Here is a 19,056-nt window from a genome sequence, read left to right as displayed (position 1 = left end):
AAAAATAAGTTTATTTTGATGCAAAAAATTTTTCAGATCCATGTACATTAGAGTGTTCAAAAAATTATGACAAATGTGTATTTTGAAAACACTATCTATGGAGCTCAAAATTTTTGGCACTAAAATCAACTTATCTTTAATTCCATTTTCCATGAACATTTTGAAGTACCCTTGTATAGTACCTTTGAAACAAAACCAGAATGTTGTTTTTTTAAAAAAGAATATTCACAGGATAGGAAATAGCACTAACATAATTGTTATAGCCAAGTAAAAAATATGATAGCAGAAATCTAAAGTTCAATGAAAGGGTTTAGATTAAAGTTGAGAAAATCTCCCAGAAAGTAAAATAAAAAGATAAAAAAAAAAAACAGAAAAGAAAATTAGAGGATTAAAAAAGGAAGTACAATATTTAATAGACTTTCTTCACAAAGAACAGAGAGTACAGAAGGAAATTACTAATGAAACAAAACAAGAAATTTCCCAGAACCGAAAGACAAGTGTTGTTTTAGACTAAAGGAGCCCACAGTATACCCAAACCACATGAGCGTACATCTCTGTGAAATTTCAGATCGGAAATAAAGATGAGATCATAAAGCTTCCAGGAACAAACCGGTAACAGAGAAAGAATCAAGAGAAAGAATATCATCTGACTTTTTCAGTGGCAATAGTCAAAACAGAAGATAACGCCTTTAAAATTCTAGATGATGACTTTCAAACTAGAATTCTATTTCTAATTAAGTATGAAGACAGGACTATGATCTGGTAATTTTGTACCACTACACCCTTTTACTTCCTGGTAGATTTACTCACAAAGTTGAAGGTGTACATAAAAAAAAAAAAAAAAAAAAGAGAGAGACATAAGATCTAAGAAATGGGTCCAGGGGTTCAGTCCATTAAAGAGGAAAAACGATTTGCCAGGATATTTTTAAAAGTTCCAGGGCAATATTTGTGCAACAGTCATAGAGAGCAGTCAAGAGAGGAATCAGAGAGGGTGGAGGACACCGAGGAGTTTTACCAAGAAAAAGTAGAACTGAAAGATACACTGTATGACTTTATTGAGAGGTTTGCAGTTGTATTTGAAAGCTTCCCGCTAATGTGCCAGGATGGTCCAGGTGTTTGGGCCCCTACCACCCACAGGGAAGACCAGGAACAAGCTCCTGGCTTCAGCCTGGCCCAACCTTGGCTGTTGCAGCCACTGGGGGAGTGGATCAGGGGATGAGATATTTCTCTTTCTTTCTGTCTCTCCGTAACTCTGCCCTTCAGCCCTTCAAATAAATAAATCTCAAAAAAAAAAAGGGGGGGGGTGTTGCAGTGATGGGTATGTGGGAAAATAATTACACACACAAAAATCAAATTATTAATAATCTAGAGGAAAAAGCTGTACAAAAGAATACTAATCCATTTCATCCATATATATGAAATACATATAATTTGTTCACATTATATAAAAAAACTAGCTATGAATAATACTTAAATAACCACAACACTAATGCCGACCATTAATTTAATCAAAATCATGACAGAAGAATTTGGAAAGATGGGAAAAAAGAGGAAAATGTTTATTATATGTTTAGGTAAAAGGGGGGATTGGATGAAACAGTTTAGTCTTTTCCTTCTACATTAAAAAGTCAACAGATAATGAAAAAAAATCAAGACGGTGGTTTAGCATGTTATTTGGAAAGAGAAGGGAGATATCATAGCAAAGACATGTAAAAGGTTGAGTCTATTTGCCCCTGGAGAATAGGATTGAGGTAGGGAAGGGAAAGGAAGATGACTGTGGCTTTCTTCATAGATTTTCTTCATAAAATTTTTTGACTTTGCAAACCATATATATCAATCGATAAAAAGTTGTAAACACATAGTGATACTCAAAAACCAGAAAGCCAGAACAGCTATTAAACCAATACTTTACTTTGAAAATTGGTAATTAAAAGAATTAGACATTTATCCCAAATCTCCAACAGAAACTGTAATTCAGAATAATTAATGAGGAAAAGTTTTTTCACAGAAGAGTGCCAGGTAGTAAACATGTATGAAATGACAGATTTCAGAAAACACAACTTCCTAGTCTTAAAATACTGAATCAGATAAGCAGCATCTCCTTGGTGCTAAAACATTAGGTGACTATGTGATTGGCAACTGGACATCCTGAGAGCCTAAAACAGTATCAGAGATTAGTTTTCAGCCAGAAGGGTAAAACATAACTGGATTAACAGGAAGATCAGACCACCATCACCCAAGCAGGCCATTCCAACTGGAATGGCCAACGGGTCAATCATCTTTTACAGATCTTCACTTATGATACACCATTAAATACACAACACAATATTACCTATGAAATGAACATTTTAGCCAAAACTTAATTCCACTAGTTTAAAAGAAATACAAATTAATGGCACCTTAAATAAACCAGACCAATCTAGAAGGCAGAACATCTTGAAAACAAATGGGGGTTTGGTGCTGAGTTGTAGCCAGTAAAGTTGCCACCTGCAGTGCCAGCATCCCATATGGGTGCCGGTTCAAGTCCTGGCTGCTCCACTTCCAATCCAGCTCTCTGCTATGGCCTGGGAAAGCAGTGGAAGATGGCCCAAGTCCTTGGCCCCTGCATGCGCATGGAGACCTAGAAGAAGCTCCTGGTTTTGGATAGACGCAGCTCTGGACATTGCAGCCATCTGGGGCATGAACTAGCAGATGGAAGACCCTCTCTCTCTGATGCTGTCTCTCTGTAACTCTGCCTTAATAAATAAATAAATCTTAAAAAAAAAAATAAAAACAATTGGGCTATTTCACTGAAGTCAAGGCCATTAGAAAGGGACTGTTGTGGATGAAAAACACACGTACAAAATAGAGACCTAACAGTAAGATGCAGTGTGTGGGCCTGGATTGGAAACTGGTTAGAATCAAATAGTTACAGAGGATATTTCTGAGTCAACTGGAAGTTGTGTAAGCAGAGTCTGTGTATCAGATGTAATTTCTCAAACTAAAAGGAAGAATTCATTTGCTGAAGGCGGCAAATTGTAGAATAACATATAAGCACAATTATCTTACTTTGAAAACAATACACATGTGATTATTTTATTTTGGTAATAAAAATTATAAAAATGTGTGTATACAGCCACTTAGACAGATGCAGGAGGACACACACTAGAATGTCAATATGGTGATCTTTGTGTGGTGGAAATGCTAAGTGCATACTTACTCATAGCCTGTGTGTACCTATAACTTTCTATAATTTACATTTACTGTTTCTAGAACTTGAAAATTATTTAAAATAAATAGTGTAAATGTATCATCTTGATTTATTTGTTTATTTTTTTAAAAATCAAGCAAGCTAACATGTAGTATTTGGGCACTCAACTTGCTGAATCAGTTCTGGAGATCTGTCAGGTCAGAGTTCAGAATCAAGAGGAGTTTTTGTGTTCTAAATAGTCTGTTCCTGGGACAGCAATTTTCCTTTAGTAACTGTCATAAAAACTATGGACACAGAGCACTGGAGTTACACTACGTACTGTGCTGCTGCCTGATCTTCTGCTTGTCCTTCTATCCCAAATGTCTTCTAATCCCAAAGCCTGACATCATTAATACTTACAACACAGTCCCAAAAGCAAGTTTAATTTCTATAAAATATGAGTTCACTAAATAAGTTTATTCTGAATATATCTCTGCTATAACTCCCTGCTCATCTGTCAATGTATTCTAAACAAAATTTCTAAATTCAAAGACTCAACTGAAGACTGACTTTTTAAAAAAGGAATTCGTGAACAATATGCCAACCCTGCTCGTTCTATTTTAGAAAGCTCTGTTTCTCAGAAAAGAACTGAAATAAAGTTTTATGTATTTTCTTATCAAAGATTCAAGAAGCAAAAAACAATTACTTTCTCATTTTAAAATGACTTTTTTTCCCATGTATTTGAGAATAACTCATGTTTCTCCCAAATTTTCTTCTCTATGCTGTTTTTAAATTATTCCTTCAAGTAATATGGTATCCACAATGTCTACCATGGTAACAAATTTTCTCTTAGACCTAGCCCAGTTTATTACTCTTACAAATTAAGTTTAAAAAAATGAGCACAGTATATATTTTGGGATCCTACCAGGAGAGACAAGTATCTTTCGACTTTGCTGTTGTACTTCTAATGATACAGTCTGATAGTGTTTTTCAGTAGAAGAATACATTATCAACTCTGAGTCCATTCAATTAAATCCTCAAGAACTTTTATTCATTCATTTACAGCTACTTAAAAGAATGCCTCCACTGTTCTTTGGAGTAAAGCATACAGCTTCTGCATGCACAGAATTTACAGTTAGATGGGGGCACTGTCACCACATGAACAACTGAAGAAATTATAACTGTTAACAGGGCACAAAAGAGAAGGACTGCTTTGCAAGCTGGCTGCATACAGTAAGGGGAGACTGATCCACTCTGAAATAAAAGGAAACTGCTTTGAGGAAGCTATATAAGTCAAGACTTAAGGATACGGGTTGACAGCCAAGAGAAAGAGCAACAGCATGTGAAAAATTAGATGACAAGGAGGTCAGAGAAGATGGGTTTGGCTCAAATTTGGTGGGGAAGAGAAGAGAGGACATGGCATGAGCCCAGATACAAGTGATAGTAAGATCCCACAAAGCTTGGAGACCTGTTTAAGGAATCTGCATTTTTCAGTTTAATGGAAGGCCATTCCATGTTTTGAAGTAGGGACACAATAAGAAGATTTTAATAGCAAACACTGGTTAGTGTGTGGAAAATGGATTTGGAAATCAAGAGTGGATACAGGGAGGCCAACTGGGAAAGAGGTCCTAGTTACTTTCCCACAGGGATGATGGTAGCATACACTAGGTTGGAGACAGTGGTGATACATTTAAGGCTTGATGGTAGACTTCATGTGAGTGATAAGGAAGAGCAAAGTGTCACCTCTAAAGTTTCTCATGTGAAAAATAGAATGGGGGGCTGGCATTGTAGCACAGTAGGTTACACCACTGCCAGCAACATGGGCATTCCAAGGGGGTGCCAATTCAAGTCCCCACTGCTCCACTTCTGATCCAGCTCCCTGCTATGGCCTGGGAAAACAGAAGATGGCCCAAGTACTCGCGCCCCTGCACCTACATGGGAAACGGGATAAAGCTCCTAGCTCCTGGCTTCAGCATGGCCTACCTCTCTCCATTGCAGCTACTTGAGGATTGAACAAAGAGATAAAAGACCTCTCTCTTTCTGTCTTTCCTTCCTTCTATGTAACTCTTTCAAATAAATAATCTTTTAAAAGATTTATTTATTTTATTTGAAAGGTAGAGTTACAGAGAGGTAGAGGCAGAGAGAGAGAGAGAGACAGAGAGAAGTCTTCCATCTGCTGGTCCACTCCCCAGATGGCTACAATGGCCCAAAGCCATGAGCCAGGAGCTTCCTCCAGGTCTCCCATGCAGGTGCAGAGGCCCAAGCACTTGGGCTATCTTCTACTGCTTTCCTTGGCCATAGCAAAGAGCTGGATCAGAAGTGGAGCAGCCGGGACTTGAACTGGCACCCATATGGGACTGCTGTACCTGCTATACCACAGTGCCAGCTCCAAATAATATTTTTTAAGACAAAAGAAAAATGGGTAGGAAGATAATGAGGTAGTAAATATTTTACTGGGACAGTGAATATTTCTTCATATAAGATTTGTCAAAGTGGGCTTTCCCATCCTGAATTTGGGTAATTATGTTCTGAACTAGTTGTGAGACTTTCACATTCACCCATGTTAATTTCTTCATTTTTCAGTCCCCACTTCAGTCAGTTCAGATACTTGAAATTCTTTAGTCCATCATCCAGTATTTCCCATAAGCTCTACCTCTTTAGTATCACCTATACATCTGCTAACTCACACTTTGTAATTACTCATGAAGTTGTTAATAAAACTGTAAGGAAGGGACAGGACAGTTCGCAGCCATTCAGGACATTACTAATAACCTCTTCTGAGGTTAGTACTGACTCATGGAGCCAGTTGGCTGAATCCTAACAGCTAACCCCAGCAATAATACTTGTCCCTGCTGAACACTTAGGATGTGCCTAGACCTTCATGTCCATTATTTAATTTAGTCTTTACGGTGCTATTTTTTCTGTTCCAAATATTTATCAAGCTTTTGCTATGTGAAAGGAACTGACATAGGAACTATTATTGGCATTTCCATTTTAAAAAGAAGGAAACTCAAACACAAATGAAATAATCAGTCTTAAGCAAAACAGTAAAGGGCAGAGAGCTTGAAACTTTCAAGCTCATGGTGTTAAATACCAAGGTTTTGTCTGTATACTTGTGGTAAATTGTCTTTCTAAATTATTATCCATAATTCTAGTTCTGGAGTGTATACATGAAAACATACACACAAACACAAAGAAGAGAGGCCATGAGGAAGTTTTGCAGACAACTTCTCTATTAGTTTTACCAAAGAATCTCTTAGTATTATCTTTAATCTCCTCTTTAATTTGTACATGATCTTCTTGCTATCTTGTAGTTTAATTAAGGACTTTTTCCTCTGTCCTCATAGACAGAATTTGGATTCTTGAACAGGTGATGTAATTCTTCTCTTTTTTCACAGATCCAGCACTAAAAGCATTTCTGTTCAGATCCTGGTATTTTTATTGTATTAGAAAACAGCTGCTACTGTTAAATGGTAGAAGTCAAGGAAAGTAAGATTTTATACAGGTGGGATTTGCTGTTTGAATTTTAAGAACCATCGCTGTACTTCATAGGTTTTATAAGATGAGAAGTTTGAATTTCACAATGTTAAATTCACATTTGGGTTCAAATAACAACAAAGGGCTGCTACGTTGATAACTAAAAACAAATGTTGATGAAAACAAAGGCAGGCCAGATTCTGAATCAGTAGGACTCTCCTAAACCCTGTTTGAAGCAATATTCACAGAAGAATGTTCTGGTAAAAACAAAAAGCAGCCAGTACAAATTAGCTGAGAATATATTTACTTTTCCAATGCATTTTGGCTTTAATCATAAGTCAATTTTCATTTCACAAGTGTAATACTATGTCTAGTGCTCAGGGGGGAGATATAAGAAATCCTCCACCAACATCAAGTCATGATAATAAGGAGGATGGACTGATCAGTGCAAAAAATACACACCCAGGAAAATGCTACAATGATTGTAGCCCTGCAACAATGATTGTATAAAATTCAAGAATAGAACTGAGAAGTTTGACGATTAGTAAAGCTTCAGGGGTCAGCTTTTAACACATGGGGGAGCTTTCAAGGGCTTTTTGAATTTAGCTTCAACAAAAGAAAGCTGGCCATCTACACAATTTTCTCACTCAAATGCAAAACAGCCTTCTTCAAGGTGAAGGACATCAGAATAACTATTCCTTAAGCAATCATTTGCCTAAGAAAACTGATTTACCTTTAAGTTTCTGAAGGTCCTCCTTCAAATCAGGCCCTGCAAGCATGAAGATACTTTCTGACACAGGATTCTTATCTGTGAGGCTTTCATTGCTGGTATTCACAATGGCTGTACAGTTGAGTAATGCCACATCTCCTTTCCTAAGGAGGTAATAAAGAGAAAGTGTACAGAAAAGAAGGAGATAAGAAACCTAATTTCCAATTCTTTCAAAGCATTCTATTGCCATCCCCTTTACAACATTGGTTTTGTGAGCTCACAAACCAATAACGGTAAAAAAGAAATTCCTGACTCAAAAGGCTAATCTGGTATCTTATACAGATCTTTAACACAATTGCTACAACCCGGAAACACACAAAACCATCCTATCACACATTTGCTTCTTATCTATTTCTCATAATTACCAAAACTTATGGCTGAAAGAAGTTGGTTTGAAGAATTTAAATACAGCAGCATTATTTACAATAGCCAAGAAGAAATAACCCAAATGTCTACCAACTAATGAACTGATAAATGTGGTATATCAGTATAATTGAATATTATTCAGCAATAAAAATAAATTAAGTACTGATGCATACTACACTTTGAATATTCCTTATCTGAAATGCTCAAGCCCAGACAGATATTTCAGACTTTGGAGGCTTTCAGATTTCAGTATGGCTGCATAGACCATACCAGTTGAGTATCCTCAATCTGAAATTCGCATTTCACATTTTTGCATTAGGGATGGCCAATCTGTATAATATGGATGAAATCTGAAAGTATTGGGTTGCAAAAAACCATATATTTTGTTGCATTCATTTGAAATGTTCAGAATAGTAAAATTAGAAAGACAGAAAGTAGATTAGTAGTTGCTTATTGCTGAGTAATAGGGAAGAAATGAGGAATGGCTGCACTAGGTACAGGGCTTTGGGCTCATGAAATATTTTAAAACTGACTGGTGATTGTGCATCTCCATGAATATATAAAAAACCACTGCATTGTGGAATTTATATAGTGTGTGATTTCTTAAAGCTTTTTTTTTTTTTTTTTTTTTTTAACAGGCAGAGTGGACAGAGAGAGAGAGACAGAGAGAGAAAGGTCTTCCCTTGCTGTTGGTTCACCCTCCAATGGCTGCCGCAGCCGGCGTGCTGCGGCCGGTGCACCGCGCTGATCTGAAGGCAGGAGCCAGGTGCTCCTCCTGGTCTCCCATGAGGTGCAGGGCCCAAGCACTTGTGCCATCCTCCACTGCACTCCCGGGCCTCAGCAGAGAGCTGGCCTGGAAGAGGGGCAACCGGGAAAGAATCCGGCGCCCTGACCGGGACTAGAACCCGGTGTGCCGGCGCTGCAAAGTGGAGGATTAGCCTAGTGAGCTGCAGCGCCAGCCAAGGCTTTTTTTTTTTTTTTTTTTAAAGTAATGAACTTCTATTGATTTAAGTAACAACATATATGAACTTACAAATTATTATTCTGAATGGATGAAGCCAGACACAAAAAAGTAAATATGGCTCCATTTATGCAAAACTCTAAAAAATGCCAACTAGTCTCTAGTGACAGGGAGTTCAGTGCTCACTTGGGATGTGGAGGGAGGGATGAACAGGAGGGAAAGATTATCAAACAATACAAGAAAACACTTCGGGAAATGATGGATACATTCCCTATGTTGATTGTGGTATGGTTTCATGGATGTATGTGTACCTCAAGACTAGTCACACTGTACACTTTAAATATGTGCAGTTTATTGTATGTCAGTTACACTTCAATAAACCTTCATACATATTCGCAGAGCAACATTTCAACAATGCTAAGTCTTACAAAGAGTTTAGAAAAAAATCATGAGAAAATGTTATCATCTAAAAATGATATAATCAAAATTACCAAAGAACCACTTTTCCATTGATATCCTTATTATAAAGAAAAGGTGAACGAATAGTGTCTTCTGGAACAGTTTGAGTTGCAGTATCAGAAGAATTTAATTCATCTTCACACAAGTCACCCCAGCTGAGTAGAGTATCCACATCCACAAACTGGGAAGGTGCACCCAAGGGATCCATGGAATGGGAACTTCGTCTTGCTTTTTCTCAAATTCCTCAGCCACTCAATATTCACTGGAGACTTCAGCTTAAGAGGTTAAAAATAAAAGAATCTTGTTAATAGAAAGCACAGATTTTACTAATTCTACTGAAGACAAACACAAAACTCTACTGTGAAATGCTCAAACAGTACATTATATGATTATAGTCACTTAAGTAGTTCATCAAAAACAATGGACAATAAAGACTTGCTACAGCTTTTCTATAATAGGAATAAAGGGGGATTTTTTAAGCATAAATTCCCTTCAAAAAATTATAGCCATTAAAATAGTCACATGGCTGGTGAGTTCTACTTTCCTCAAATAGAACCATTCATTTAATAGTTACCGAGTGTCTACTACTGGGAAAGAAAGTGCAGTGCTAGATGTTGTAAGAGATATAAAGACAGAAACAAATTTTAACTTAAAGAGCTCAGTCTAATGATAATGTGGAGGATGTACTGAGTAAGATAAATGAGAAGGAGGTTCACTACAACCAAGTAATAAGAGCTGGTAAAGATTTCTACTAAGTAGCAAAGGAGATAGAGGTGGTACAGACTTAAGAGGCAATAAAAAATAGAAGAATGAACAGGATTTGACACCTGATAAGATACAGTGCATGAGACAGTGATGTGGTAGCTGGCTAGTAATACAGCAACAGAGAAATTAGAAGAGGAAGCTGATAGAAAGACACTAGTAGTGTCAAGTACAGAAAGGTCATGGGAAATTTCATCATAGAAATGAATACTCAATTTGCCAGTAAGTCAAATTTCTTATTTCAGTAAAACATTAGACGCATTCATTTAACAATTCTGTTAGCATCTAGGATGTGTTAACTACTAGGGAATACACTGGTAAGTACTAGACATTGAGGCTACACTGTTGAGTAGGACAGAGTAGGGAGCTTATATTTTCATGGAGAAGAGAACAATGAAGGAGTAAGAAGGCATCTAATAATAGAATGACTGGAGCAAAAAAAAAAAAAAATTAGAGAAAAGATGACATCTGATCAGAGTGATAAAGTGAGAGAACAAGACATTTCAGGAAGAGGACATATCAAATGCAAGGGTCAAAAGGCCAGGAAGGAGCTTGATGCACTCCAGGAAGAGCAAAGAGGTCATTTTTGCTAGAGTAGAATAGGTTAGGCAATCAGTGGTTGGTGATGAGGTTGGTGAGAAAGGAAGACCACAGGATACAATATGTAAGCCACATCAACTTCAGATCTTATTCTCTTTTTCTTTTTTTTTTGAAGATTTTATTTATTTATTTGAGAGGCAGAGTTACAGACAGTGAGAGGGAGAGGCAGAGAAAGAGAGGTCTTCCATCCACTGGTTCACTCCCCAGATGGCCACAACGGCTGGAGCTGAGCCAATCTGAAGCCAGGAGCCAGGAGCCGCCTCTGGGCATCCCACGCAAGTGCAGGGGCCCAAGCACTTGGGCCATCTTCCACTGCTTTCCCAGGCTATAGCAGAGAGCTGGATCAGAAGAGCAGCTGGGACTAGAACTGGCGCCCACATGGGATGCCGGCACTGCAGACAGAGGATTAGCCTACTGAGCCACAGCTCCAGCCCCAGATCTTATTCTAACTATGAGGGCAAGCTATTAAAAAAATATTCACTAAGTTAATAACTAAATGTAAATAACATTTGAAAAGATTAATCTGGCTACAATGAAATCAAGAGAGGGCAAAGAGTGGAAGCAGAGACCAGTAGAAAATGAACTGCAGTAATCCAGGTGAGATGGTGGTGAGAAATGTTAGACTTGGAATGTATTTTGCAGGTAGTCTTGCTAAATGAATATGGGGGAGTGGAGAAGTAGAATCAAAGATAACTCCTACAGTACTTGCTTGAGCAATTGAGTAGGTGAAGACTTGAAGTAGGCTGTGGGGTGGAGTGACGATCAAGGAGGTTTGTTTTTTTTTTTTTTCCGTGTGTTTTTTTGGATGTTGCTATGTTTTGGATATAGTTCGAGTACCCCCTAAGGGTCCATGTGTAAAGACCTAGTCTTTGTGGGCCTTTGGGGAAGGAACCAGCAGAAGGGAACAAATACATGTGCTCTTTCCCTCTCCCACTCAAATAATACAGACAGATGAAGTTGAAGTTGGGAGCTGGGAACGAAATCCAAGCCTCCCGCATGGGTGGCAGGAACACAATCACTTGAGCCACCACTGCTGCCTCCAAGGGTTTTCATTAGCAGGAAGTCTGAATGAGAAGTTGGAGCCAGGAATCAAGCACAGGAACAGATATAGGACAAGGGCATCTTAACTTTTAGGCCAAATTCCATTCCTAGAAGCTTTTTCAATAAATTTTTCAGGGCAGGCATTGTGGCACGGCAGATTAAGCCACTACTTAGGATGCCTTAGGATATCAGAGCACCTGAGATGGAGACCCAACTCCACTTCTGATCTAGCTTCCCGTAAATGAGCATTCCAGGACTCAGCAAATGATGGCTCAAATACTTGGGTCCCTGCCACCCACATGGGAGCAGATGGAATTCCTCGCTCCAGGCTTTGCCTTGGCTTAGCCTGGCTATTGCAGGCATTTAGGGAGTGAACTGGTGAGTAGAGGATTTTGATTTCTCTCTTTCCTCTCTGGCACTCTGCCTTTGATATAAATAAAAATAAACTAACTTTAAAAAAGTTTTTTGGTATGACCCTAATGTTTGTTGTCAGTGTCTAAGTCCTTTCACAAGTAATTCCTTGGTGTCTCTTGATGAAAGATATTGGAATGAAACAAGGATCTATTATAACACATTAATTCCTAAATCAGCATCAAGGGATAGGATATGTGGTAATTTAAATAATAACTTCAGAAAGGCCCTGTAGATTATATCATGATAAATTTATATTATTCTTATTTGAAACTAAATATAGGTTTGAAATAGTTTTGAAACAAAGAAACTAATTTTATCTAGAAACCGATGGTTAGTGCATCTAATTATCTAGAAACTAATGCTTAGTGCATCTAGTTGGCCTTACAAACTGGAGGCAATTGTTAGTTTTGTTAAGCTGAACAGTATTCAGTATTGAAAGTAATCAGACTTGAACTGGGGTCAAAAGTAGACTATACTCATTAATCAGGGTTAAAATGCCTGAAGCTCAAAGGAAGGGTGCTGATATCAGGTCTGAGTTTGGATCCAGGACTACCACCTAAAAGGTATGTCACCCTTGACTCTCAACCTGAGTTTCTTTATTTCTAGAATAGAGTTTAGTAACTCCTGGGGTTAGTGTGAGGATTAAGCAAGATTAACTCTATCAAAACTGTATAGGTCATCTGGTTCAAAGGAAGGCACATTAAAAATGCAACTTTCTCAATATCAGTGTGAAATGTTCCTGCATCACTGTTGAGACTGTATCTCAATTTGCTGCAAACACCAAAACACTTAACGTTGAAGACTTTAACGGGTACCAAACACAAACTGTTGATTTAAGATACACTCTTCTCATTTCAGTGTCACGAGTTTCCTCGTAGTAATCTGTTAATCCCTAAGACCTCAATTTAACTCATCACTGTTTTCTGATTCTGTTCCTTGTGCCACTAGAATTATCCTGCCTGAAGCCAAAATAAATGCATGCTTTTCTGTATCACAGCTGGGCCCTCCATCAACACCATTCAGCAACTGTTTTCATCATTCATGGTTGATAATGTTATTACACACAGCATCTGTGGTAGACAGTCTCTAAGATGTCCATCAATGGTTCTTGCCTCTTGATATTCATGTCTTTGTGTAGTTTTCTTCTACAATGAATTGGGCTGGATAGGAATATAGAATATAGAATAGGATATAGAAGAAATGACAAGTGTGTGGCTTTCAACAATGAGTCATAAAAAATATGTCTTCCACCTTGTCTCCCTTGCACTGCTCAAACTAGGGATGGAGCTCCCATGACTTGTGAACATTCAAGGGGCCCATGGCCAGGCCTTGCTTGGAAGAAACTGAGGATTCTTGCCAGCAACCATCAAAAACTACCAAGCATATGAATGAATCACCTTGGAAGTGGATCTTCCAGTCCCAAATGGGCTTACAATGATGTCAGCCTTAGCTGATATCTTGACTGCAACCTCATGAGAGATCCTGAATTAGAACCATGTAATTAAGTCACTTTGAAATTCCTGACCCACAGAAATGGGGAGATAATAATGCATCTTTGCCTACTATATCCATGAAAGTGACAGCTAAAACAAAAATAACAACAAGAAAACCAAAAAGCAGCAAAAGACTTTCAGAGAGAGTGAAGGGTCAATCTGGGGGTTCTGAAGTGGAGAAGAGCCGAGGACATTAAAGGAACCAAAAGAAGAACACCATGAAAGGTACAGTGAACCACAGGACATTATACTCACATGCTCTCTAATCTGTATAATGATCCACCAAGCAGGTACTGGAAGTCTTGTTTCATAGTGAGGGTTATAAAGACTGAAAAGTTCAATAACCAGCTGAAGGTCACATAACTATTCAGCAGTATTCTAAGGTCCAAATTAAGGATGAGCTGATAGTAAATCCCACGACATTCCCACTGCTTCCTGCAGCATTCATAATTCAAATTCCCTTAAGTTCCCTCCAGTTCAGAGTCTGTTGTCATTCACTCTTTCCAATTTTTGAATGATTTCCAGACACATCCCATACTTTTAGCCCTGCCCAATTGCCTTCATGTGAGCATTTTTACTCCATTCCACTAGCTCTTCTTTAAGATGGTATATAAATTCTCCTTATACAATATTTCGATCTCTCCTTCCCCTCAATCCCTATTCCCCAGATTTTTCCTGTCCTACTTCAGAATATTAAACTCTTTTTCACCACTGAACTTTTTAAGAGTCATCTTTTTTGTAGCTCTGCTTCCTTTGCTTCGACTTATTGAACTTACTGGACTTTGCTTCCATTCTACCATGCTAAAACTGTTCTTCAAGGTCAACAATACCTTCTCAACGGTGAAATCCAAGAGTTTTTAGAATCATTTAATATTGATCATTCCCGCCTTGAAACTCAATTCTCTTCTTTGACAGTATACCCTGGTGGTTCTCTGTTATCTGAATCCTAACTTGCCAGCCCAGTTCGCTAGATTTTCTTCTCAGTTCTTAAAGTCAGTGGTTCCCAAAGACGTTGGGAACTGGGGTGGGTGATGCGCTGTAGTGGGTTAAGCTGGTGCTTGGGCCTTCTGCATTCCACATCAGAGTACTTGACACTGAGTTCTGCCTCTACTTCTGAGGCAGCTTTCTGCTAATGTGCACCTTGGGAGACAGCAGATGATAGCTCAAGTGCTTGGGTCTTGGTCAGACCCATATGGAGTCCCCGACCCCTGGCTTAAATCAGTGTACAGATCTCTTTCTCTTCTTCCTTCTGTACTTCTGTCTTTCAAGTCGATGCAATGAAATAAACATTTTCTAAAAGATATATTTATTAAAAAGGCAGAGTGGGGCTGGAGCGGTGGTGATGCTGTGGCAGCATCCCATATGGGCGCTGGTTGGAGTCCCAGCCGCTCCACTTCAATCCAGTTCTCTGCTATGGACTGGGAAAGTAGTGGAGGATGACCCAAGTCCTTGGGCCCCTGCACCCAGGGGGGAGACCCGGAGGAAGCTCCCGGCTCCTGGCTTCGGATTGGCGCAGCTCCAGCCATTGTGGCCAATTAGGGAGTGAACCAGTGGATGGAAGACCTCTCTCTCTCTCTGCCTTTCCTTCTCTCTATGTGTAACTCTTTCAAATAAATAAATAAATATTCTTAAAAATTTAAAAAATAAACACCAAGGAAGAGTGACAAAGACAGAGAGGAAGAGACAGAAGAAAGAGAGATACCTTACATTTCACTCTCCAGATGGCCATAACAGGCTGTGCCGGGCCAGGCTGATGCAAGGAACCAGGAACTCCATCTGGTCTCCCACATGGTGGCAAGGTCTCAACTATTTGAGGCCATTTTTCACTGTCTTCCCAGGTGCATTAGCAGGAAGATGGATTGGAAGCAGAGCAGCTGGAACTGGAATAAGCACTCTAATATGGGATGTTGGCATTGCAAAAGTGGCTTAACTCACTGCACCACGATGCTGGCCTCATAAATGAAAACATTTTTTTAAAAAAGATATTGGATGTTAAATGAATAGTCAATAATGACCACAGCTTTTATTGTAGAGCAGAAGCTAATGGCATTTTATAAAAGGTGTCATCGTATTTAGCAAAGGTTGACTATTTTGCTGATTCATCGCCAAACAGAAATTAATTTTTCTCACCAGAAAGACACTCAAAATTATTTTTTATTAACATGTAATACTTGTATAGGAATTTTTATGTGTTACAGTGTAACATTTCAACATATGTATACAACATAAATTGACCAATACAAGCAATTAGCACTTCAATTTTCTTGCCCAAAAAGAGATTTTAAATCTCTCTGCCTCCGGCTCACACAATCCTTGGCAACAAAGCAAATGAAGCAGCAAACCTACAGTAGGCAAGAAAACCTGATCCCAGAGGAACAGTGGTTCTTAGCATTCACAGGCTCATAGGACACTGAGAAACGCAAGAAAGATAAAGACCCTTTCACCCCCCAAAATGTGTGTACATGAACTCAGAGAAGCACAGATTTGCACACACATTTGAGAATTCCCAGACTCAGATTAAGAATCCCAGTGATTCCTGAGCAGAGAACTCAAGCGAGGGAGGGTGGGAAGAGGGAGAGGCAACAGCAATCCATAGCCATAGCCAGACTTTTGGATAGCACTAAAGGGAAACAAGACTATCTACTGGAAATCAACTAATCAGTTCTGCACTTTGAACAAGCTCTTAAGCAAATACTAAGCCTTAACGAAAAAAGCTCCTGAAATAAGACATTAATGGTCCAAGGTCAAAAGGTCTATATGGGACAAACAGAAGATTCCAGAATGATCAGATCTATTTCCTTAGCTATACTATCTTCTGACCTTAGTAGAACAGAACTGAAATACAGAAAGAATCCGTTAAGTATCCTTTATAATTCAAATACGGTGTAAAGTTTTCATTGCACCGCATTTTCTTTTTCCAAAATTCTGACTAACGTTCTCCAAATACTGTTTTATAAGAATAACTGGGTTGGCTGTATAGATCAGATGGCATTATTCAAGACTGGGCAAAAGGAAGCAGATGGTTCATTGTCTCTATCTGGATGAAAAAGAATGGTACCATTTACAAGACAAAATGAGAACTTTTGACCTGTTTACCTGTCTTTCAAAATGCTTACACTGATTAGACAGGCCTCAGTAAAAGTACAAAGAGAGATGGTCCATTGATGTGACCTCCATTAACTACTGGCTCTATTTCACTAGTTTTTAAGAAATTACAGTTTCACTTTTGTATTTCAATATTTGAAAGTTCATGGTACATTACGGTACTTTTGCATACTACTTCCTGACTCCAAACCTACTTGAGATGATCATTTTATACAAACAACAAAAAAATGACATTGAAAAAAGAAAAGTTGCTTATTGAGAAAACTAACTGAAGTGGTCAAACATGTCAATAAAAAATACAGTATGGGGGGCCGGCGCTGTGGCGCTGTGAGTTAACACCCCGGCCTGAAGCGTCAGCATGGCATCCCATATGAGCGCCAGTTCGAGTCCCGGCTGCTCCTCTTCCAATCCAGCTCTCTGCCACGGCCTGAGATAGAGTTCTTGGGCCTCTGCACCCACATAGGAGACCTGGAAGAAGCTCTTGGCTCCTGGCTTCGGATCTGCACAGCTCTGGCCATTGGGGCCATCTGGGGAGTGAACCAGCCGATGGAAGACCTCTCTCTCTATCTCTACCTCTCTCTGTAACTCTGCCTGTCAAATAAATAAAATAAATCTTTAAAAAAATACAGCATAGGAAGCATTCTAAGCCGAGTTAACGGCCCAGGTCAAGCTTACCATCTCAAAACACCCAAAGCACATGTCCTCCTAGTGAATTATGAGACCTATCTTCATAAACAAACTATTATTTTTCAGTTGTAACTACACACATTACAATTTGAAATTTAACTAAGAAAGTACATTATACCCTGAAATAGTTTATGTGAAATTTTCTAACATTTTACTATCTTCACATTCAATCCCAATTGCCCTGATATCAATTTTTAGTAAAATTCTTTTTACCATCTGTGGTGCCCCTTCCCATAATATAACATTTAATAATGTTAAGAGAACTTTTTTTAAAAGGCCAAATCATGACTCATTCAAATATAAAAATGAGCCTGTGTTCAAGATTTTATATAACCCAAAAGGGAACTAGACAGATGGTGGATAAAGGGAAAACTAGACCTAGACACCTTAATAGATCAGGAATATTGAAGTAAGTGTGTAAAAGGTGGCAAGACTTCCATCGAAGCACTGAGAGACAGAGAATCTGCACATCTATAGTCAAAAATAACAGCATAGACGTCTGCTCTCTCCAGTTTACACTGTGGTAAAATAGCTCTCCTTACAATCAGATAATCCAAGAGGTGTCATTTAGCTGGAACTATGCAGTCTTCCACGGAAGCACATAGATATTTTCCTCCTATAACAATGGGATGCGAAGCACCACTAGGAGATACCAACCAAACACACACACTCACCCAGACTTCTGGAAATAATCTGTTGCCACAGTTTCTTCTCTCCTCATTCATCCTATCCGCGGTAATCTAATTTCTCAACACCCATGCGCAACAGCCATGCATAGTTTCAACATATGCATTCTACTACTGCAATTACAAACTCAAGAAACGTCTGAACAAAAATCAGATAATGCAGACCTAAAAAGTCCAGTTTCTAGGCTGGCCGTGAATGTCTTGTTCAACAAGCTACGGCAGAAGCCCGCTTCTTTTCTACAGCTACAAGTCGGCCACCATCAGAACTCATTTCTAACACTTCTCTCTACGCGGTACCAGAGCAAAAGCGGGCAGAACGAGAGAGAGAGAGAGAGAGAGAGAGAGAATTCCCACCCGGCGACGGAGCACCTAAGCCTCAGTCAGCAGACCAGGAGTCAGCTCTGGTCACTTCCCCTCAAGTGGCTGGAGAGCGGAAACACAAAGCCAGGCCAATGTCACTCCAGGGACTGCGGGAACTCGGACGACTCAGCATCCTGGGCTCAGCGTCCACCCATTCCCGATCCGAGCTGCTGTCGGCGCGCGGAACGCCCCATCCACAGGGGCGGCAACATGGACTCGACCTTGGGGCTACGCCGGCAGGACTCCGGCCGCCCGATTCCCCCTGCACCCCGCGGCACGCGCCTCCTCGGCCACCGCACCGCTGTCCCTTGTGCCTGGTCTGCCTACGCGCTGTCTTCTAGTCGTCCCTGACAGCTCCTCGTGCAAGAACCCCCTAGGCAGCCGGGGAAGCAGCGCCAGGCTCATGCTTTCAGAGAAACCACAGAACTAACCGGGTCTGCCCGCACCCCGAACCCGGGTCGAGTCCCGTGCGCCTCCCGCCGCACCCCCGGGCCGGCCCCGCCCTGCCCCGCCTTCCCGCCTGGCCCGCGTCCCGCCTCTCACAGCACTCCGGAGGTCCCATCCGGGCGGCAAGTGGGCCGGGTTAAGCTCCTCGCAGATGGCGGCCGAATGACATCTCGGGACAACCCTCAGCAGGAGCGCGGCGCCGAACGCGAGTCAGAGTCCCAGGAGGCTGGAATGACCAGCTGCAAAAGCTCTGCGCCGTG

At 39.9% G+C, this 19,056-nt stretch overlaps 1 protein-coding gene across 4 annotated transcripts in view; it reads right to left on the bottom strand.

The window, feature by feature from the left end:
• Positions 1–19,033, bottom strand: part of GDAP2 (ganglioside induced differentiation associated protein 2) — a 69,462-nt gene extending 50,429 nt beyond the window's left edge. For 2 of the 4 annotated variants that reach the window (XR_016210713.1, XM_002715714.6), the window contains exons 1-3: positions 18,893–19,033; positions 9,234–9,476; positions 7,380–7,519 (exon numbers count right to left, since the gene is read on the bottom strand). Coding sequence is in view for 3 of the 4 variants with exons in the window: in XM_002715714.6 (XP_002715760.1) it covers positions 7,380–7,519; positions 9,234–9,409 (316 nt within the window). In the remaining variant the exon portion in view is untranslated. Of the gene's footprint in view, positions 1–7,379; positions 7,520–9,233; positions 9,477–13,766; positions 13,840–15,218; positions 15,392–18,892 lie in introns of all 4 variants that reach the window. The other 2 variants (XM_070077810.2, XM_008264590.5) reach the window with 2 other exon arrangements.
• Between the last annotated feature and the right edge of the window lie 23 nt (positions 19,034–19,056).

The sequence above is a fragment of the Oryctolagus cuniculus genome, chromosome 7 (assembly GCF_051225735.1).
Source record: "Oryctolagus cuniculus isolate XC-2025 breed Fujian yellow rabbit chromosome 7, ASM5122573v1, whole genome shotgun sequence".
Classification (NCBI taxonomy): domain Eukaryota; kingdom Metazoa; phylum Chordata; class Mammalia; order Lagomorpha; family Leporidae; genus Oryctolagus; species Oryctolagus cuniculus.
This window is presented reverse-complemented; position numbering and strand designations above follow the sequence as displayed.